Source organism: Panthera tigris, chromosome B1 (genome assembly GCF_018350195.1).
Source record: "Panthera tigris isolate Pti1 chromosome B1, P.tigris_Pti1_mat1.1, whole genome shotgun sequence".
NCBI lineage: Eukaryota > Metazoa > Chordata > Mammalia > Carnivora > Felidae > Panthera > Panthera tigris.
In genome coordinates this window covers 49,841,925-49,865,238 of record NC_056663.1, presented here as the reverse complement: position 1 = coordinate 49,865,238, position 23,314 = coordinate 49,841,925, and the positions used below count along the sequence as shown (strand labels likewise).

Below are 23,314 nucleotides of genomic sequence, written 5' to 3'. Positions count from 1 at the left end.
AAAGAATTTGAGGAATTCTCAAATTAGGGAAATACAAATTAAAATAGCAATGACTACAATAAGATTGCTCAAAATTAAAAGGTCTGATGACACCAAATGATGATGAGGATGTAAAATAATGAAAACTTTCTGTACTTTCATATGGGGGGGGTGTCTAAACTGGTTAAACCAGGGGCACCTGGGTAGCTCAGTCAGTTAAGCACCCAACTTCAGCTCAGGTCATGATCTCACAGTTCGTGGGTTCGAGCCCCACGTCAGGCTGTGTGCTGACAGCTCAAAGCCTGTAGCCTGCTTCAGATTCTGTGTCTCTCTCTCTCTGTCCCCCCACCCCCAACTCATGCTCTGTTCTGTCTCTCTCTCTCAAAAATAAATGAACATTAAAAAAAAAAAAAACCCTTTAAATTGGTTAAAACATTTTGGAAAGCAATTTGGCAACATCCTAGTAAAGCTGAAGAATCACAGATTTTATGACCCAACAATTACATTTTTAGGTATATATTCTAGAGAAGCTCAAATGGATACACAAGAATATTCATAGCAGCATTATTTATAATAGAGGAAAAAAAGGTACAACCTGAATATCCAGAGTAAAATAAACAAACGTGATATAGTCATACAACAGAATACTGAACAGCAGAAAAAGCAAATAAACCCTTATATATTACCGCATCTCACAAACACAATGTATGACAAAAGCAAGCTGTAAAAAATGCATAGTTTTGACACTATAACGTTATAAAATAAATACTATATATAATTTAGGAAAAAATACATGTAAGTAAATATCTAAGTAAACATACAAAAACACCAAGTTCTAAATAATGACAGTTTAGAAGAGAGTTTCAATCAGGGAGGGAGATCTGAGGTTTTGGTAGTGTTTTATTTATTAAGTGGTTGACAAATCTATTGGTATCTCATGTTTACTCTTCATATATCTCTGTATGTCAGAAACATTTAAAACAACTTTTAAAAAGAAAAGACAAAAAGGAAGTCAAGGATCCTGTAATTACAATACTTTGTTCCTCTCGGGGTGGCAATAGTTCTAAAATTTATTTATTTATTTTTAAATGTTCATTTATTTTGCGAGAGAGAGAATGAACACAAGCAAGGGAGGGGTAGAGAGAGGAGAGAGAATTCTAAGCAGGCTCCACACTGTCAGTACAGAGCCGGACATGGGGCTCAATCCCACAAACCGTGAGATCAAGATCTGAGCTGAAATCAAGAGTCGGAAGCTTAACAGACTGAGCCACCTAGGCACACCAAAGCAGTACTATGTAGGATAAGTAGAGAGCTAATTAGTAATTCACTTCTTTCATTAGATCTGTATCTATGCATCTTCCTTTTACTTTCCAAGTTTATCTTTTCCAATCTTTGGCCTATTGACTTATTTCTAACCCTGTGAAAATAAATACAGTAAGCTGATTAGGAAGGAATTAACTAGTAAATGCTCAGAAAGGTAACCACAGAGTATTATTACCTCAAAAATTTATCATGACATCTTGATATATTGTGCCTATTATTTAATTAACTTCATAAAAACCCACAAATGAGGTTAAGGCTTAAAGCCAAAATTTATCCAATAACTTAAAATGAAAGCAAAAATAATTCAGTTATCTCATTCCAGTCTACCTTTGCTTTGATGGCATTATGAAAAAGAAAATCTCTTCTTCAGAAGTTACACTTGATTAATAAAGCACAACATCTTGAATTTTCATCCAAATTATACCTGAGATAAAAAATAATCACTGTGATGTCACTTTAGTCTTACAAATTAGAAATAACTAGAAAATGGAAAGTATACTATATACATATACTTTACAATATGTATGCAATAACTGGGAAGCAAATAACTAAAAACATTGTAGAATTTACACTTGATCTTGATGCACATAAAGAATTCTCATGTTCATTCACAATATGATGATGACCATTCATCTTGTGAAAAGCATAATCTTTCTTTTTTAGATTAAAAAAATAAACTAGTTTTCCCCCCAACAAATAAAGGGTAAATCGTTCTGAAAAGTTCCATTCTCTCTTCCAAAATATTAACTGAAGAAACTAAATTAGTATGTCATTAAGTATAAAATAATGTAACAGAAACATGGTTTAGATTTTGCCAAGCATTATTACTACAACAGATCAACTTCCTCAGCCTTGCAAAAACTATTTAGGGGATAGACCATGTTCAGAAATGAGTTATTTGAAACTCCTCAAAATTGCTCTGCAATCTCATGATTTATAGATTAATAAAACAAGACATTAATGAAAGAAATGCAAGACAAATAAATGGAAAGGTAATTTGTGCTCATGAATTAGAAAAATTAATATGGTTGAAATGTCCATTATTGCCTAAGAAAATCTACAGATTAAATGCAATCCCTACCAAAATTCCAATGGCATTTTCACAGAAATAGAACAAATAATCCTAAAATTTGTTTGGAACCACAAAACACAAAATAGCCAAAGCAACCTTAAGAAAGGAGAACAAAGATGGAGACATCACACTCCCTGATTTCAAACTATATTACAAAGCTATAGCAATCAAACCAGTATGGTATTGGCATAAAAACAGACACGCAGATCAACAGAACAGAGAGCCCAGAAGTAAACGCATGCATACATATATGGTCAGTTAATTTACAACAAAGGAGTTAAGAATATACAATGGGGAAAGGATAGTCTCTTTAATAAACAGTGTCAGGAAAACTAGACAGTTTTAATCCATACACAGAAAAGGACTCAAAATAGATTAAAGACTTGAATGTAAGATCTGACACCATTAAACTCCTAGAAGAAAACACAAGCAGTAAGCTCCGTGACTTGGTCTTGGCAATAAATTTTGGGATATGACAACAAAGGCAAAAGTAACAAAAGCAAAACTAAACAAGTTGCACTACATCAACTAACAAGTTTCTGCAGAGCAAAGGAAAGCATCAACAAAAGGATGCTTCCATACAACCCACTGTATGGAAGAAAATATTTGCAAATCATATAGTTGATAAGGGATCAATATCCAAAATACATAAATAACTCATACAACTTCAAAGCAAAACAATATTCAATCCAATTTAAAAATGGGCAGAAGATCTGAATAGACAGCTCTCTGAAGACACGGCAGACATGTACATGAAAAGATGTTCAACATGGCTAATTATCAGGGAAATGCAAATCAAAACCACAACATCACCTCACACCTGATAGGACTATTATCAAAAAGGCAAGAATGCGTCAGCAAGGATGTGGAGAAAAGGGAACCCTTGTTCCCTATGGTGCAGGCACTATGGAAAACAGTGTAGAGGTTCCTCAAAAACTTAAAAATAGAACTACCATATGATCCAGCAATTCCACTTCTGGGTATTTCTCAAAAGAACATGAAAACACTAACTTGAAAAGATCTATGCACCCCCGTGTTCACTGCAGCATTATTTACAATATCAAGATACACAAACAACCTGTGTCCACTGACAGATGAAGTGATAAAGAAAATGTGGTGTACACACACACACACACACACACACACACACACACACACACACACACACACAATCTTAGCCAGCCATACAAAAGGATGAACTTTTGCCGTTTGTGGCAGTATGATTGGATCTTTACAGCATCATGCTAAATAAGTCAAACAGAGGAAGACAAATGCCATATGATCTCACTTATATGTGGAATCCAAGAAACAAAACCAAGCTCACAGATACAAATTGGTAAAACAGATTGGTAGTTAAGAAATGAGTGAAGGGGGTCAAAAGATACAAACTTCCAGTTTTAAAATAAGTCATAGGGATGTAATATATAGCATGGTGACTAAAGTTAATGCTACAGTATCACATATTTGGAAGCTACTAAGAGTAAATCTTAAAAATTTTCCTAAGAAAAAATTGTTATAATTATGTATGGTAATAAATGTTTAAACTAGACTTATTGTGGTGATCATTTCACAGTACATACAAACATTGAATCATTATGTTGTACACCCTAATGTCAATTATACCTCAATTAAAAAAACCTGATCTTACATTTTAATACTTAAAATGATAAAAACAATTTCCATTTGGAATAAATAGGCACAAACTTTCCAATTTCATGAATATATTCTGAAACACCTGAATCACTTTCCAGAAAGCATGAGTTTCTATTAATCACATTCACTTTAAAAAATAGTTTTCCTTTCAATTAGGCCAATGCTAGGAAAGCTCTTTGAAATTTTCATTAAGACATGCATGAAATGTGGTTTTATGGTTCTAATTTATGTTTACAGGTATAAAGCAAAAGTTATGACACCTAGCATCAAAATACATGGTTAATTATGCTTTCTGGATCTTAAGGTCAAAAATGGTTAAGGAATGAAGGGAATTAAATTTAGTGACTTCTTACTGTGTGCTGAGCTCTTTTAAGTATATTAGGTCTTTCTCAAGACAGTCTCAGAGGAAAAAAAATTCTGTATATAAATACAAGAAGCTATGGACACGGGGTGAAAATTGAGAATATGAGGAATAAAAGTAGGAATAATGCTTTTAACTATACATTTTTACTATTATTAATCATTCTAACACAGCACCTATTCAAAAAGTTAAAAAACAATCAGGAAAAAAAACCCCAAACCTCTGAAGAACAAGTGGCCAATGGGAGAGGGGGCAGGAGAGAAAGCAAAAAAGGGTAAAGAGAGAAGGGCATTTAATCAGGGATTCTGGAATAATAGTTGATTTCTGATGCAACTCACTGATTGAAGCATTAACCCAATGATGGTCTATATACATTTTTTGTACTTTTTTTTCTACTGGATTTTAGGTATGTATTTTAAAACCCCAAGTTATGCAGCTACTAGTATTTTACAGAAACTGTATTTGCTTTGCTTAATATCCAATTTTATTTCCTTGTCATTCTTTCATCTCCTATCCCTCAGAGATCATTTCATTCTTCTTGAAATACAACCTTTAGAAATGCCTTTAGTACAAGTCTCTTGGTGATAAACTGTTTTTGTTTATATGGAAATGGCTTCATTTCATCCTTGTTCTTGAGAATAGGCTGAATTCTCCAGAAGATGCAGAATTGAATTTTGGAGTATTAAGGCATTTATGAGGAAGAGACCTGTGAAGCAAAGGGTTCCATGGAAGCAGGACTGAGCAAAGGAAAAGTGACCTGCCATGAATTCTCAGAAAAGCCTCCACTAACTGGTAGGGAGTCTTGGAGCAAATAATGACCTTTAAAATGTCCCACGTTGGGCCAATCGCCAGGGCTATCCCACCCTAACAATTGGTAGTTGCAGGCCATCCCAGGAAGGGATGAAGTCAGATAAAAGGCAGCTCTCTGAAGCTGAAAGGGTGTCTGCCAACCACACTTCCTGCAATGGAGAGTCTTTCTTTGAAGGCGATCTGGCAGTGCATCTCCATGCTTACCACAGCAGTTTCACAAGGCGCAAAATTCTGGTTGAAGTTTTTCTCCATATTTAAAGATATTATACTGTCTTCTATTTTCATTGTTGTTGTGGACTCTGCTATTATTCTGTTGGTCTTTTTTGTTGTTTTGCGTTGGGTTTTTTTTTTTTGTTTTGTTTTGTTTTTTTGATGAGCTGTCCTTTCTTTGTTGACTGTTTTCAAGATTTTTGTCTCTGGTGCTCACCAAAAGTTTCACAAAAGTGTTATTCTTATTTATTCTGCTAGGGGTATATAGTACCTCCTTGATCTATGGATTCACATATTTGCAGTTTTGTAAAATTTACAGCCATTACCTCCTTAAATATTGTCTCCTATGCATTATTTCAGTTTTCTCCTCTAGCAAGTCATTTCCTGGGACTCTAATTTTCCTCTTTTTAAACTTCTCATTCTGTCCTCCATTTCTCTTAATATCACTTTCATATTTTCCCTGTCTCTCTTGCTGCATTCTGGATAACTTTTTCACCTACATACACCAGTTAAATTTCTCTTTAAACAGCAGTCTAACCTGTTTTGCATTTCAAAATTCAGTTTCTATTTCAAAAATTGTTTCTAGACATCTGATTTTTTTAAACAAAAACTGTTATTTATTCCAAGTAGTTTCTTGTAGATTGGTAATCTTTGTGACTATACTATTATTTCTATAAATATTACATACTTTGATTATCTCACAATTTCAGTATCTGTGGTTCTAAGTTTGATGTTGTTATATGGAATGACTCAGTCATAGGGGCTTGTTTTCTAATGTGTTTGGGAGCGTTATATTGCCAGCTATTTGGTTAATTACTCAGTGGGGATCCTGCAGAAAAGAATTTGCTTCTGCTGATTGCCAGGACATAGAACTAACTTGCAAACACTTAAACCTCTGACTCTGGTGATCTAGGCTCACAAGGAGTACTTGACTCCCTTTCTTAACCTTAACTTCCCAGCTGGCTCAGGTCTCAATTTCCACCACCAACCCCTCAGACAACCCCTCCCCTTCCATTTGCCTGAGAGCCCCAGTTTGACCAGCCCTACTTCTTACTGTGCTGGTTCCAATTTATATTTTTGAAGTGGGGGACCATTTGGTGATCTCTCCTAAATCATGTAAGATCAGTGATGTCTCAAATAGTATATTGTTCCCAGATTTTATTGGTTCAGGCTTTAATTGTTGATGCTTCCATTCAGACATATTGTCAGGAGTCTTACTGTCATTAGGAAGTTGAGTGTATTTTTAATTTTGCTAGTGCTCTACTAAGAGACAAACTTCTTAGCTCTTTCTTTAGCAAAATCTGAAAATATCAGTGAACTCAGTCACCTGATAAAATATATAAGGTCACTGATAAAACAGGTGTGATTCACTAAAGGATACAAAATGGAAGATTTCATATTTGACATAATCGGGCAGTTGGTTAGTATTAAAAAAAAATCACACACACAAAATATATTTATTTGGAATTAACAGCTAATCATCTGATGTAAGGTCAAGGCTTTTTCTTTAATTGCTGATCTGCTAATTAATATTTGTTATTTCTTAGATGTTACAAGCTTTTCACCATCCATGATTTCCAGTTTCTATTTCTTTAAGGTGAACAGAGAACTCAAATACTCATAAAGCAATCTATGTGCAAATCCTTGATGTTTTTCAGTCTCCTCAACCCAATCTTTAACACTTCACCTTGCCTATATTAACTTCAATCTTTTTAAAAAGCAACTTGACTTCATCAAGTCTTTCCAAAGCAGTCAACTTAAGTTTCATGAAAATAATGCTTTCTTTTCCAATCCATTCTTCAGTGGTTTACCTAATATTTAATTCAATTCTGCACTGAAGTAACACATACTACTTGACATAAACAGGTTTTAGAATAAACATAATTTAGAATAGACACCATTAACATGTAACCCTACTGGTAAGGAAGAGAAGTCTGTAGGTATTCCAGAAAATAGTCTTCCAGCCCAAGCATCCAACATGCACTGATTATCAGTTTATTTTATAGAAGGCTTGGGAAATATCCTTCAACCTAGCAACTCAGAAAGGTGTCTGATACAGACCAAGAACAAAATGGAATCCCCAGAGAGAACAAATATGGCAGTGTACCAACAGATAAACGTTTTGTAAGAGGAGGAAAATAACTGAAAAGGATTGGGTGAAAACTCTAATAATCCTCTTTGTCTTTTTTCCCTTGCTGATGTGTCCCTTCCATTGTAAGGGCTATCAAAAGTAGGCAGCGATCTGGGAGAAAACAGGCATAAAGGGTAGTTTATAAACACTCAGCTTTAAGCCTTAGGATAAGTGTTATTATTTTCAGATCTTCACTTTCTCCAATTAAGGTACAAGTGGTAAATGTCAGATATGGCCAAGACCAGAAGTCGACCTAGGACAAAAATTTATAAAGCAGATCATTTGGCCTTTCTCTTGTTAAAAAGGGGCAAGAGGAAAGCCATTAGACAGATGGACGCACACACATCCCTTTGAAAAAAACATCACTGTAAGCAGCTAGTCAAGAATTTGGGCTTTAGAATTAGAGCCACCATTCTCTATCAGCTTTGCAAAATGTACTATAATATTCACATAAGAACATATATTTGTATGCATAGTGTTATATTTAGTGGTAGATTTAAGACATCACTTATTTTTATTTTTTCCATAGTTACCCAAAAGGGATTACTGAGACAGCTAAGTGCTCCTGTATTGAACATTTTTAATACCATTATGTAATTGAGTAAAATAATGATTCTCAGAAGCAGTAATGAGAATGAAACAGTGACAATTTACATGGGACACAAAAATGCCACAGTTCACCATGTTATGAAAGAGTAATAAAGAATAATGTTTGCTGTAGATCAGGGGTTGGCAAACTACAGCCTGCAGACCAAATTTGCTGCAATTCTGTTTTTGTAACTAAAGCTTTATTGGAACTTCCATTTGTTCATGTACTGTCTATGGCTGCTTTTGTATTACACCAGCAGAGTTGAGTAGTTTTGACAAAAAACATACAGCTGGCAAAGCTTCAAATATTTACTATCGGATCTTTTACAGAAAGTTTGTTATGCCCTGCTGTAGACTGTGGCAAGCACACTGAATTATTCTTAAAAAACCATTTGTACACCAGATATATCTGAACATAAGACTTACACTAAACTCATGGCTTCAGCTATTCTGTGTAACAGAAGCCAGAATAATAGGGACTTGTATGTTTTAATCTATTTATTCAAAAGTGCCATTGTGACAGCATTTTACAACCTATATATGACAGTATTAATAGTTTTCTATAAATTTAATATTTAATATTTTATATATTTTTGTACAAGGAATATATTTTTTCAGGGAATTCTCTTTTCCTCCACTACAGACACTGAACAAATTTGAGGAAAAATTAATTTGGTGCTAGGAAGTCACAGGCAACATTTACCACTTTAAAAATTGCAGAAAAAAAAAAGATTGGTAGTACTATATATATCTACACAGAATTACTCACTGTTGCTAATGTGAGAAGTGTCCCATATTACCCATTTCCCCTATGGTCCTTTCATAGGCATTGCTGATACCTTTGGGAATTGCCTGGTAAAGTGAAGCACTCTTATCAGAAAATGAAGCTAAAATCATAACAAGTTAGATTTGACGTTATTCTGCTATTTTTGCATTTTTCTGGATCAAGACTAGATAAATAACAGATGGGTTCCCTTGTGTGACTGAATTCAAATACAATTTTTTGTTTGCTATAAGATTTTTTTTTCAGAATTCTACAAATGGCTCTAATGTGAAAGTGACAGTTTTAGCTAAGCTGCTTGTATCATGGTAACATATTTCTATTACCAAAACACAGGTTCTAGTATCAAAATTCCTTGAGACATAGAGCACTGAATTGGATGGATGGAAGAGATTTTAAAAAAAATGAAGGGGCAGTTTAGGAAAGGACACGTGTTCTTTTGAAAATGAATGCTTAAAAGAAAAAAAATGAAGGATAGGGATAATCTTTCTTCAAATCTCAATTATTATGTACTTATAACAGCATTACTGAAATTTTTCTTTGTGCAAGGCACTCTACTACAAGGTTTAAATTTATTGGTTCATTGAATCTTCACAGCTACCCATGAGGTAAATATTACTATATTTAACCTATTGTTTGTGTTTTACATAAGGAATTGAGCTCAGAATGTTAGGGGCAGAACATAAAGCCAGCCAGTATGACTTAAAGCCCATTTTTTAACCAATATATTATGTTCAAATGGCTTTCTAAGAATATCAACAATCTTTGAGACTTTAACTATTTTATAAAATGCTTTAAGCTTCTTTGAAGGCACTAAGTAGAGGGAATTATTTTTAAAGAAAAAAACTCCCCAAGTACCTGGAAAATTATTGTGTTCTTTAAATAATACATAAGATAGAAACATATTCTAGGAATATACTCTACTGATCTTAAACTATAAAATATGCACCATTCTGACAACTCCGGCTAAATTTCATAATTAATTCTGGATTCAGGCATTAAATACTACTTTCTCAAGTGTTATTTAAAAAAATTTTTTTTTAATGTTTGTTTATTCTTGAGACAGAGACAGAGCGTGAACAGGGGAGGGGCAGAGAGAGAGGGAGACACAGAATCTGAAACAGGCTCCAGGCTCTGAGCTGTCAGCACAGAGCCCAACACCGGGCTCAAACCCACAAACTGTGAGATCATGACCTGAGCCAAAGTCGGACACTTAACCAACTGAGCCACCCAGGCGCCCCTCTTAAGTATTATTTAATACATTTTTAAAAATCATTCTTGCTAAATAGTTGGCAAGAAGTATTTTAAATATTTTAGAAGACTTTACACCAGCCCATTTTCCTTCAAATTATTTCTTCAAACTAATACATGCAATTTGCATTAAATGCAATTAGTGTTCTGAGACAATGATCAACTACTTCACAAACCTATTAAATATTTGAAACTTCAGTAACATGCAAAATGACTATTAAGCAACCTTATTTTAACTTTTTTTTAAGTTTATTTATTTTGAGAGAGAGAGACAGAGCAAGCAGGGGAGGGGCAGAGAGAGAGGGAGAGAGAATCCCAAGCAGGCTCCACACTGCCAGTGGGAAGCCTGATGTGGGGCTTGAACCCATGAACAGAACTGTGAGATCATGACCTAAGCTGACTGAACCACCCAGGCTCCCCACAACCTTACTTATCTTAGAGCCAACTTATTCAAATATTATGTTAAGTCACCTGAAGAGGCTACCCCAAGGACAACATCACTGTTTAATACATTTTTTTTTAATTTTTTTTTCAACGTTTTTTATTTATTTTTGGGACAGAGAGAGACAGAGCATGAACGGGGGAAGGGCAGAGAGAGAGGGAGACACAGAATCGGAAACAGGCTCCAGGCTCCGAGCCATCAGCCCAGAGCCTGACGCGGGGCTCGAACTCACGGACCGCGAGATCGTGACCTGGCTGAAGTCGGACGCTTAACCGACGGCGCCACCCAGGCGCCCCACTGTTTAATACATTTAAAAAACTTCCCATTAGGAATTATTATCAGAGGCTGTTAAGTATTCCTTCAGGTATGCTCAGTGATATGACTTCAAATAGGAATTTGTGATCTCCGGTGCTCAATTCATAAGTCTATATGATTCCTCTAAAGGAAAATTCTGAATAAAAACTAATACAAATTCTGGGGCGCCTGGGTGGCTCAGTCGGTTAGGCGTCCGACTTCGGCTCAGGTCACGATCTCACGGTCGGTGAGTTCAACCCCAAGTCAGGCTCCGTGCTGACAGCTCAGAGCCTGGAGCCTGTTTCAGATTGTGTGTCTCCCTCTCTCTCTCTGCCCCTCCCCTGTTCATGCTCTGTCTCTCTCTTCTCAAAAATAAATAAACGTTAAAAAAAAAATGAAAAAAAAAACTAATACATATTCTAATACTTGAATATTAAAAAAAATCATAAAGTAGGACAAATACTGTATGATCCCATTTATATGAGGTACCTAGAGTAGTCAAATTCATATAGACATAAAGTAGATGATCATTGCCAGAGGTAGGGAGGCAGGGAAAAATGGGAGTTAATGATTAACGGGTAGAGAGTTTTTAATTTAAGAAGATGAAAAGGTTTCTGGAGATAGACAGTGGTGATGGTTGCACAACAATGTGAATGTACTTAATGCCACAGAACTGTACACTTAAAAATGGTTAAAATGGTAAATCTTATGTTATCACTTACTGGGGATATTTTACCACAAAAAAAAACAACAACAACAAAAAAAAAACTAACCCAGATGGCCGGTGCTATTGTTGGTCAGTGGGCTATAGTTTGGATGGGCTATAGTTTGCTGACCCCTGACACAGTTTATTAATGTAACTCTGAGTAAGTCATATTATTCTTACTGCTTCACCTTCCTCCAATTAGAGTGTCAGAAATGAAGCCATACTATCTATTTCATATGGTTCTTGTGGATATCAAGATAACAGATTTTAACCAAAACGAAGTTTATACTAGTAAGACTTCATATTTACAGCACTTTTTTTTGAACAAGCAAGATTTAATTCAACATCTATTACTTAAACAAGATTGAAAAGCAGGAGTCACAAGAGAATTAATGAGATTCACACACAGATAAAGCTTTAATCACTCCTGCACTATGTTCCAGAATAGCCTCTAAACTATTATGCTAAAGACAAATGTTTTTTGTTTTTTGAAATTTAATATTTTACAGCTTTATTGATATATATATATTTACATAAAATTCATCCTTTTAAAGTGCACAGTTGAGAGTTTTTAGTATACTCAGAGTTGTGCAACCATCACCATAATCTAATTTTTTGTTATATATGTATCTTTAACGCAAGGTAGTTAACATATAGTGTAATAATGGTTTCAGAGTAGAATTTAGTGATTCATCACTTACATATAACACCCAGTGCTCATTCCAAGTGCCCTCCTTAATGTCCATCACACATTTAATACATCCCCCCCACTCTCCTCCTTCAGGCAGCCCTCAGTTTGTTCTCTGTATTTAAAAGTCTCTTATGGTTTGACTCCCTCTCTGTTTTTATCTTATTTTTCCTTATGTTCATCCATTTTGTTTCTCAAATTCCACGAGTGAAATCATATAACTTTCTCTGACTTATTATGCTTCATATAATACATTCTAGTCCCATCCATGTTGTAGCACATGGCCAGATTTCATTCTGATCACTGAGTAATATTCCACTGTGTGTGTATATATACCACATCTTCTTTACCCATTCATCAGTCAGTGGACATTTGGGCTCTTTACATACTTTGGCTATTGTTGATAGTGCTGCTATAAACACTGGGGTGCATGTGTCCCTTCGAATCAGCATTTTTGTATCCTTTGGTATCCTAAATACCTAGTAGTGCAATTGTTGGGTAATAGGGTAGCTCTATTTTTAATTTTTCAAGCTTATCCATTTATTTTTGAGAGAGAGTGAGCACAAGTGGGCAGAGAGAGGGAGACACAGAATCCAAAGCAGGCTATAGGCTCTGAGCTGTCAGCGCAGAGCTCAACGTGGGGCTTGAACCCACGAACTGCAAGATCGTAACCTGAAGTCTGATGCTCAACCAAATAAGCCACCCAGGTGCCTCTATTTTCAACCTTTTGAGGAACCTCCATACTGTTTTCCAGTTTGCACCAGTTTGCATTCCCACCAACAGTGCAAAAGGGTTCCCCTTTCTCCGCATCCTTGCCAAAGTTTGTTTCCTGAGTTGTTAATTTTAGCCATTCTGATAGATGTGAGGTAGTATCTCATCGTGGTTTTGATTTGTATTTCCCTGATGATGAGTGATGCTGAGCATCTTTTCATGTGTCTGTTAGCCATGTGGAGGTCTTCTTTGGAAAAGTATCTGTAAATCTCTTCCACCCATTTCTTCACTGGATTATTTATTTTTTGGGTGTTGAGTTTGAGAAGTTCTTTATAGATTTTGGATACTAGCTCATTATCCAATACGTCATTTGCAAATACCTTTTCCCATTCAGTTGGTTGCCTTTTCGTTTTATTGTTTGTTTCCTTCTCTGTGCAGAAGATTTTAATATCCCAATGAGGTCTCAAAAGTTCTTTCTTGCTTTTGTTTCCCTCACATCTGGAGACATGCCTAGTAAGAAGTTGCTACTGCCAAGGTCAAAGAGGTTGTTGCTGGTTTTGTCCTGTATGATTTTAATGGTTTCCTGTCTTATATTTAGGTCTTTGATCCATTTTAAATTTATATTTGTGTATGGTGTAAGAAAGTGGATCAGGTTCATTCTTCTGCATCTTACTGTCCAGTTTTCCCAACACCATTTGCTGAAGAAAGTCTTTTTTTCCACTGGGTATTCTTTCCTGCTTTGTTGAAGATTACTTGGCCATACATTTATGGGTCCATTTCTGGGGTCTCTATTCTGTTCCATTGATCTGAGTACCTTGTTTTTGTGCCAGTACCATACTGTCTTGATGATTACAGCTTTGTAATAGTTTGAAGTCTGGAATTGTGATGCCTCCAGCTTTTTCTTTTTCAACATTACCTTGGCTATTTGGGATCTTTTCTGGTTCCACACAAATTTTAGAATTGTTTGTTCTAGCTCTGTAAAGAATGCTGATGTTATTTTGATGGGGATTGCACTGAATATGTAGATTACTCTGGATAGTATAGACATTTTAATAATATTTATTCTTACAATCCATAAGCATGGAATGTTTTTCCATTTCTTTGTGCTTTCAATTTCTTTCATAAGCTTTCTATAGTTTTCAGTAAACAAATCTTTTACCTCTTTGGTAAGGTTTATTCCTAGCTATCTTATGGTTTTTGGTACAACTGTAAATGTGAAGACAAAGGTTAATACTAACTCTGGGGGGAAAAATACATACTGCAGGAAATTAAAAAAACAATGTATGTATTTGAGAATTATTAATCCATGAGGTGTTAGTGTGAAATACAGCCCTTCCATCAGATTTAGGAAATTTTCAATGAAGAAAAAGAGGCCAGAGAGTCCCTAACTTGAATTAATAAAAGGTTGTCAAAAAGAAAAAAAAAAAAAAAAATCACAAATATGCTTGGAGCCAAGTATGAGAAACAAAATGAGTGACCAACATGGTTAATAATAGTTTTTTGGTTAAATTTAAAATGACTATGGTAACTTTTTTAAGTTTATTTATTTTGAAACAGAGTACAAGTGGGGGAGGGGCAGAGAGGGAGAGCAAGAGAGAATCTCAAACAGGCTCCATGCTGCCAGTGCAGAGCCTGATGCAGGGATCAAACTCACAAAACCGCAAGATCATGACCTGAGCCAAAACCAGAGTTGGATACTTAACTGACTGAGCCACCCAGAAGAGCCTAAAATGACTATTAAATGCACTTAAACAATTGGAAAATATTGAAAATGTATGAGTTAAGCTTTTAAGAATATAGAAAAACAAAGTAATTCTAAGAAAAGCATTAGTAAGAAAATTAGCACAGAAATAACTGAATTAAAAAGATAATCCTCTAACAAGACTGATCAAGGTAGAATAAAGAGAACATACATTACAAACAAAAAAATGGTAACAATTCACAAAACAAAACATACATGAATAACTTTATACCAGTGTATTTAAAAAGTTAGATAAAATAATATTCAAAAAAGTATATAAATTAACAAAATGCCCTAAGAAGAAATAAAGCTATGGGGCACCTGGGTAGATCAGTCAGTTAAGTGTCTGACTTCGGCTCAGGTGGTGATCTTGCAGTTCATGAGTTTGAGCCCTACACTGGGCTCTGGGATGACAGCTCAGAGCCTGGAGCCTGTTTCAGATTCTGTGTCTCCCTCTCTCTCTGCCCCTCCCCTGCTTGCACTCTGTTTCTCTCTCTCTCTCTCTCTCAAAAATAAAAAAAAAAAACATTAAAAATAATTTTATTTAAAAAGGAGAAATACAACTATTACTATTTGAGAAACTGAAATAGTAATTTAAAAACCTAGTGTCTTCCACAACTTCTCTCTTCTTACTTTAAAGCTATTAGGACAGTTTTTAACAGGAGGCTATACCAACTCTTTCAAAGAGCAGATAGCCCCTATTTGCTGTAAAAATTATTTCAGAGAATTAAAGAAAAAAAAACACCTCTCTTTATGAAGCTGTTATAACCTTGACACTCAGAACTGGACAATACAAGAAAAATAAAAATTATCATAAACTATTTTACTTATGAGTATAGATGCAAAAATCTTAAAATGTAAGAACCAGAAAGCAAGCAAGAGACAAGTCTGTCCTTATTTGCAGACAACAATTCTACAAAGAATATTTAAAAGAATCTACATGATTAGAATTCAAAAAAAAGAGTTCATCAGAGATGGATGCTTGAGCATCCATTATATTACTTACTATATGTCTATATATTTAAAACATTTTACAATATAAACTTCCTTAAAAGGAAACACATTTTAAAAAATAAACTAGAGCTATAGCATTACTATAAATACATCTCAAAAACTAAATGTTAAAAGTTAAAAAACCAAGTTACAGAAATATGTGTAGTATAGTATCACTGTATTACATATTATGTAAAACAAAGTTTTACTATAGCTCATACATATTGGCAGTTGTATAGACTTTCATGGAATGGCATACTCAAGTTCAGGATGACAGTTACCTCTGGGTAGGGAATAAGAGGTGAAGAGGCCTGGGGAAGGGTACATAGGGAGCTTCAGACAAATCTGTAAAGATTTCTTTCAAAAGTCTGAAGCAAGGGGCACCTGGCTGGCTCAGTCAGTAGAGTGTGTGACTCTTGATCTCGGGGTCATGATTCAAGCCCCGCGTTGGGTGTTGAGCTTAAAAATATTAAATAAACAAAGCGTGAAGCAAATACATCATTTGGTAAAGATTGGTACTGGATGGTTTTAAGAAGCCCATATTCATATATGTATATATACACACAAATGCGTGTAAATAACAACAGTAGGAACAATAATAGGTGAAGAAAATGAGAGCTAACATCCACGCACTTATGTAGCAGGCACTCTTCTAAGTGTGTGTGCTTCTCTACTCCTAAGAACAACCTCAGGGGATAGATTCTACTTATATTTCTACTTAACATTATCTATCTATTACTATTTTACTGCTATTATAGTCTATTATTCATTTTACAGATGAGGAACTAAAGCAGAGAGAGGTCAAGTTGGCCTAAGGTTATAAAGCTAGTAAATAATGAAAGTAAGATATGAAGCTGGGATTCATGTTCTAGGGTTTACAGCTTAATAACTACGTTATTGTTGTTAAGTCATTCTCTATTCTTTTCAGTATTCATTTCCAATGTTATTTCTATATGCTGGAAATGAAAAACACTTTTTAACCCATGACCATAAAAAGATGCATACACACACACATATTTCTGTGTAGCTCAAACTGATTATAAAGATGCTGAGGGGTGCATGGGTGGCTCAGTCGTTAAGTGTCTGACTCGATTCTGGCTCAGGTCGTAATCTCGTTGTTTGTGAGTTTGAGCTCCACGCTGGGCTCAGCACTGACAAGCATGGCAAGCCTGCTTGGGATTCTCTCTCTCCCTTTCTCTCTGCCCCTCCCCCCGCTCGTGCTGGCTCTCTCTCAAAATAAATAAACATTAAAAAAAGATGTTGACAGGGGTGCCTGGGTGGCTCAGTTGGTTAAGCGTCTGACTTCAGTTCAGGTCATGATCTCATGGTTCGTGGGTTTGACCCCACGTCAGGCCCTGTACTGACAGCTCAGAACCTGAAGCCCACTTCAGATTGTCTCCCCGTCACTCTACCCCTCCCCCGCTTGCACTCTCTCTCTCTCTCTCTCTCTCAAAAATAAATAAACGTTAAAAAAAAAAAAAAAAAAAAAGATGCTCATAGGGGTGCCTGTGTGGCTCAGCTGGTTAAGTATCCAACTTTGACTCAGGTCATGAACTCACCGTTTGTGAGTTCAAGCCCCAAGTCGGGCTTTGTGACAGCTCTGAGCCTGGAGCCTGCTTTGGATTCTGTGTTTCCATCTCTTTCTCTGCCCCACCGCTGCTTGCATTCTGTCTCTCAAAAATGAATAAATGTTAGGGGCGCCTGGGTGGCTCAGTCGGTTAAGCGTCCGACTTCAGCTCAGGTCACGATCTCGCGGTCCGCGAGTTCGAGCCCCGCGTCGGGCTCTGGGCTGATGGCTCAGAGCCTGGAGCCTGCTTCCAATTCTGTGTCTCCCTCTCTCTCTGCCCCTCCCCCATTCATGCTGTGTCTCTCTCTGTCTCAAAAATAAATAAACGTTAAAAAAAAATTAAAAAAAAAATGAATAAATGTTAAAAAAATATATATTAAAAAATAAAAAAAATTTAAAAAGATACTGAAAGAATTCTAGGAATGTCTTGAAAACAGTGGCATCCCAACTACTCTAATTTATCAATTTACATGTTTCAGGTTTGGTATTTTTTAGATCATCATTTCATAGTCAAATATTATTCTTTAATAGTCCTAAGATAACATATATTTAGAATCCTAAATAAGTTATATAGAGAAGCATATATGATGTAATTCTACCATCTCTCTCTCTCATTAAAGGCAAAATTCCATTACTTGGCTTCAGGTCTGAAAACTAATATTAAGAGTTTTAAATAAGTCATTCTGCCAAGAAATTCAATTTCAATTATTATTATTATTTTTTTTTTGGTCTCTCAGTAGGAGTTGGTTTTTTTTAAAAGCCCAGAGCTAATATTTATACAATAATAAAAATATTTTGTATAGGACTGTTTACACTGCAAAATAAAAGAAGGGGAATTGGCATTCTCAGTCATTAAATATTTATAAGCATTGATTAAGTGCTAATCACACTTTGTTCCCAGTACCACTGTTACCAGTTCTTGAAAATGTCTTTTCTCCATCTATAGCCACATTCTCAATGTTATCATCTACTAACCTACAGAATATGAATTCAGAAATTATGAAAATAAAGGGGCGCCTGGGTGGCTCAGTCTGTTAAGCTTCCAACTTCAGCTCAGGCCATGATCTCGTGGTTCGTGAGTTTGAGCACTGCATTGGGCTCTGTGCTGACAGCTCAGAGCCTGGAGCTGCTTCAGATTCTGTGTCTCCCTCTTTCTCTGCCCCTCCCCTGCTCACACTCTGTCTCTATCAAAAATAAACAAACACTAAAATAAAAATAATTATAAAAATATGAAAAAAGTTCTTGCTTTCAAAGAGTTCACTGTCTAGCAGGGGAAAGAGACAAGTAAACAAAAATTATCTATAATACCTAAGTACTTTAATAAAGGTAATTAAAACACAAAGATCAGGGGAGATGAAAGGGTGGCTGGTGCACTTTTAACAGCAAACCTGAAACACGATGAAGGAGACAGCAATGGAGACTGCTGTTTCAAGAAAACTTGTCTTGAAGGGAGGATGATAGCTAGGGGCACAGGTTCTAGAGAAGGTTTTAAGATAGAGACGTAACTTAGCATCAACTATTCTGGACTACTTTCCTTGCTTCATTCCTCCCTTAGCAATGAAATCTCAGTTTGAATGTAAGAAGAAAGTCATCGAACATTTCTAAGCCTCGAATGAGACAGATGTTTAAGAACTCTAAATTATAAAGGAAACGAATAAATTATCTCAAATTCTTTCTAGACCTAAAATTCTATGATTTCATGACTATGATTATCTGATCTGTTTAAATTCAAAGGTAAATCATAAAATATTCACCATGCAAAAAAGAAAAACTAAGACCAATTAAGGGATGAACTAGTTCATACAAGTGCATTCTATTATTTTTTCGAAACTGTTAAAACAATTCCTCTTCCGACCATCAGTAAAATTTTCACAAAAGACAGTGCCTTTTTATCAGTTGGTAAAGTGCTTCTTGCTCTCAAACCTGTAGACTTCTAAACAATCAACAAGCAAACTATTTTGTGAGAACAGAAGTAAACTGCTTAAAAGCCCATAGCTTAGACTTGTAAAAGTCATCTTTTAAAAAGAAGACGTTTATGGAAACACGTGCATTACCTTCTTTCTACAATGTATTTGTTCATTATCTTCACTTTAAAATTTTAATGTACAGATTGAAATTCATAAACAGTTTTGTTTAAAATAAAAAAACTAGCTAAGATTAGATCTTCATAGTAATATGCCTTCTTTCCACTATTACACATTCTGAAATTTAGAACAAGGTTTCCCTTACCTGATATGGACATGGAATGTGATATTCTCTGCAGCGTTCTTGTATCCATGTTGTTTCCCAGATGCCACGGTAAGCTTGCTCATAAAAGTAGCATCCAATTACAACCAAGAGTGGTACGAGATAGAGAATGCTGAAAACACCAATCCGGATCATAAACTTCACCAATTTATCTTGGTTCTCCTTTTCTAATGGAATTTCAATTCGAACTCTGTTTAAGGATATAATGCCAGCTAAGAGGAGAGAAACTCCAACTACCACATACAGGCAGAGGGGAGCAAGAACAAAATATCTCAATGCATCAACATCGTAGAGGCCAACAAAACACACGCCACTGATATTGTCACCTTCAATTTTATTCATCGCTAAAAGGATGATAGTTAGAGTTCCGGGGATGCCCCATGCACTGGCATGAAATAGCAATGCTTTCTTCTCAATAGCTTCACTACCCCACTTTGGCACAGCTGCCAAGAACCATGTGATGGTAAGAATTACCCACCAAACACTGCCAGCCATAGTAAAAAAATAGAGTACCATAAAAAGCATGGTACAGGCTTTATTATGAGATCCTTGTGTCACTGTGGAAGCCTTATACTGTGAAGGGCTAGATGCATTGCAGGCTACTCGGTCCTCAAGCAAAAACCCAATGAAGAAAATTAATGACACCATCATGTAGCAGACTGCATAAAATATAATAGGTCTTTCAGGATAACGGAATCTTGTGACATCAATCAAAAAAGTTAAAAAAGTAAACAACGTGGCAGAGAGGCAAATGATTGAAATCAATCCTATGAAGTATCGAGCAAATGAAAGTTCTTCTCTCCTAAAGTACATATTTGGACAAGGAGGTGAACAATCACGCACGTGTAAAAAAGAATAACCAAGATCAGGATCAATTTTCAATTCTCGAGGACACCAAAAACCATAGTCCCTCTGCACTGCCACTGGAGCTCCTTCAGTAGGATCACCAGCTAAATTCAGATCCACAAGTCGAGGATATGGCTCATCACAATCTGGGAACCTAAAAAACGAAACAAAACAAGATGAGAACCATTTTCACTTACTGGGAAATCTATGGATACCAAACAATTTGGATTTCCAAATTTAGTACTCATGACCTTATTGATTCTTATATCCTTAGAGTACAATCACATTAAGTAAGAATAAAGTAAATGTTGATATCTTGTTTATGGGTCATACAACTAGATTTTCCATTGTTGATCAAAAAAGGATATGGTTTGGGGTGCCTAGGTGGCTCAATCAGTTGAGCGTCCGACTTCAGCTCAGGTTATGATCTCATGGTTCATGGGTTTGAGCCCCACGTCAGGCTCCGTGTTGACAGCTCGGAGCTTGAAGCCTGCTTCAGATTCTGTGTCTCCTTCTCTCTCTGCCTCTCCCCCAGCCCCCACTCACACTCTGTTTCTCTCTCTCAAAAAACTAAATAAAAACTTAAAAAAAATTTTTTTAAACTATATGGTTTTATACTTAATTTTGTTTTGGCTTCAAAAACAGTACTTTTTTAAAGTTTATTATCTTTTTAGTAACCGCTATACCCAACATGGGGCTCAGACTCATGACTCCTGAGATCAAGAGTCCCATGCTCTTCTGACTGAGCCAGCCAGGTTCCCCAAACAGTACTCTTTATTACAATAGTCTAACATAGCCATCAATAAGTAACACTGTATAAAGAAACTATTTCTGACATTATCTATTTATTATCTCCCACTACTACCGTAACTACTAGAATTTTAGTTCTGTAAGAACCAAGACTATATTTTGTTCACTACTCATCTTCAGGATCTAGACTAGTGCCTAGCACAGGGGACACATCCAATTAACATTTGCTGAGTTAATGACTGTTGAAGAAATATATACATATAGACCTAACCCAAGTAATTAGAAATATGACTAGCAGCAGTGTGGAAGACAGACTTGGGCAAAAATGGGAGCAGAGATACTAGCTGAGCCAGAATGAAAACCAGATAAGGTAGGGGCACCTGGCTGGCTCAGTCAGTAGAACATACAACTCTTGATCTTAGGGTTAAAAGTTCAAGACCCACACTGGGTGTAGAGATTACTTAAAAATAACAAAATCTTAAAAAAATAACATAAAACAAAGACAAATAAGGCAGTTGGAATGAGACAGACATGAAACTGATTAGATAAAAGCAACAGTTTGTAACTGATTGGATGCAGAAGCTAAAGTGAATGAAGGAGAAACAGAAGATAACTTATAGAGAATTAAAAAACGAGCAAAGGAATAAATCAATTTTAGGTCTGTTGAAACTGAGGAATTTAAGACAAATGCAGGTTAGAATTTCCAAAATGGATGCTAGATACGCAGATTTGGAACTCAGCAGAAGAGTCAAGTCTAAGATTTAGGTGTAGGAGTCATTAGCAGATGAGTAAGAGTTAAAATGAGTGAGATGAGATCATCCAGGGAAAGCACATAGAATAAAAACGAATAGGTACAGAACTCTGTGAAGCACCAACATTTAAGGTGTAGAAAGAGGAACAGGATCAAAAAAAAAAAAAAAAAAAAATTGAGAATAACTGGTTTGAGAAGTAGCCGACCACAATAGTTCATACATTAAGGCCTAAATGATCTTCATGAAAAGAGGGCAAACTGAGGTTGAGGGGAATATATAATAAAGGCAAAATATGGGTTTGAAGCAAGAGATATAGATTTGGCAGAGATGCTGAGAGTAATAAACAAATTATTCTGTTGATCAAACTGGAAATTTACCAAAGACAAACAGCAAATAGAACGGCTATGGTTGGCATCATTAAATATATAGCATAATTAATCTGTTGGAAATTGATTCAATGGATCCAGCTGGGGATCTGAACAAGTTTAGTAGAAGGAATGAATTGAAATTGCTAGCAAGAATGTTATTACAAGTGATGGGCCACAAAGCTTAAGCTAAGTAAGGAAATAAATGAGATTAGGAAGAGGGATATGAGGAAGGGGAAATACAAATCCAAAGTCTGGGAGTGTCAATTAAGTTCAAGAACAGCAGGAACAAGGATTTGAGCAATGCAGAAGAATGAAAGGTTGTTAGGGGCGCTGGGTGGCTCAGTCGGTTGAGCGTCCAACTTCAGCTCAGGTCATGATCTCGTGGTTGAGGAATTCGAGCCCCGCATCTGGCTCTGTGCTGACAGCTCAGAGCCTGGAGCCTGCTTTGGATTCTGTGTCTCCCTCTCTTTCTGTCCCTCCCTCGCTCATGCTCTGCCTCTGTCTCAAAAATTAGCAAACAGTAAAAAAAAATAAAAAATAAAAAATAAAAAATAAAAAAATGAAAGGTTGTTATGAAAGACCACCGTGCCAGACTTTAAGGTTTCAGAGTTACTCAATCCCAGACGACAGTAAGGACATAAAATAGATTTAATCCCAACAAAACAAAGAAATAAAGATAATAATGAGATATCTATACTTGTATACAAACTGTTAATATAAAAGACTACTAAACAGTGGGAGTTAATTACAAGAAACAAAATAGGGTTCTTGCCCAAGCAATTCATAGCTATTATAAACACCAAGAAATTAACAGACTTCTAAAAGAGGAACTATAAACACTACCATATTCTTGGGGAGAAGGTGGATGAATGGCTACATGGGGCTAGATAAGAAAACAGGTTAAACATGTGGGAAACAGAATAAATAAATACAAGAAAGCAAAATGTCCGTGAACTGACTAGGAGAAACTAATATATGTTTTATTTCTTAAGTTTTTCAGATGCCAGATGAGAGTAACAAGTCCTGCTATTAACCTACCTCCAAGGGCCA

The 23,314-nt window shown here is 35.8% G+C and overlaps 1 protein-coding gene across 4 annotated transcripts in view; it reads right to left on the bottom strand.

Annotated features, from left to right (window-relative positions):
* Positions 1-23,314, bottom strand: part of FZD3 (frizzled class receptor 3) — a 95,875-nt gene that overhangs the window by 35,226 nt on the left and 37,335 nt on the right. For all 4 annotated transcript variants that reach the window (XR_006216663.1, XM_042983534.1, XM_042983536.1 and 1 more), the window contains one exon: positions 19,531-20,548. Coding sequence is in view for 3 of the 4 variants with exons in the window: in XM_042983534.1 (XP_042839468.1) it covers positions 19,531-20,548 (1,018 nt within the window). In the remaining variant the exon portion in view is untranslated. The remainder of the gene's footprint in view (positions 1-19,530; positions 20,549-23,314) is intronic.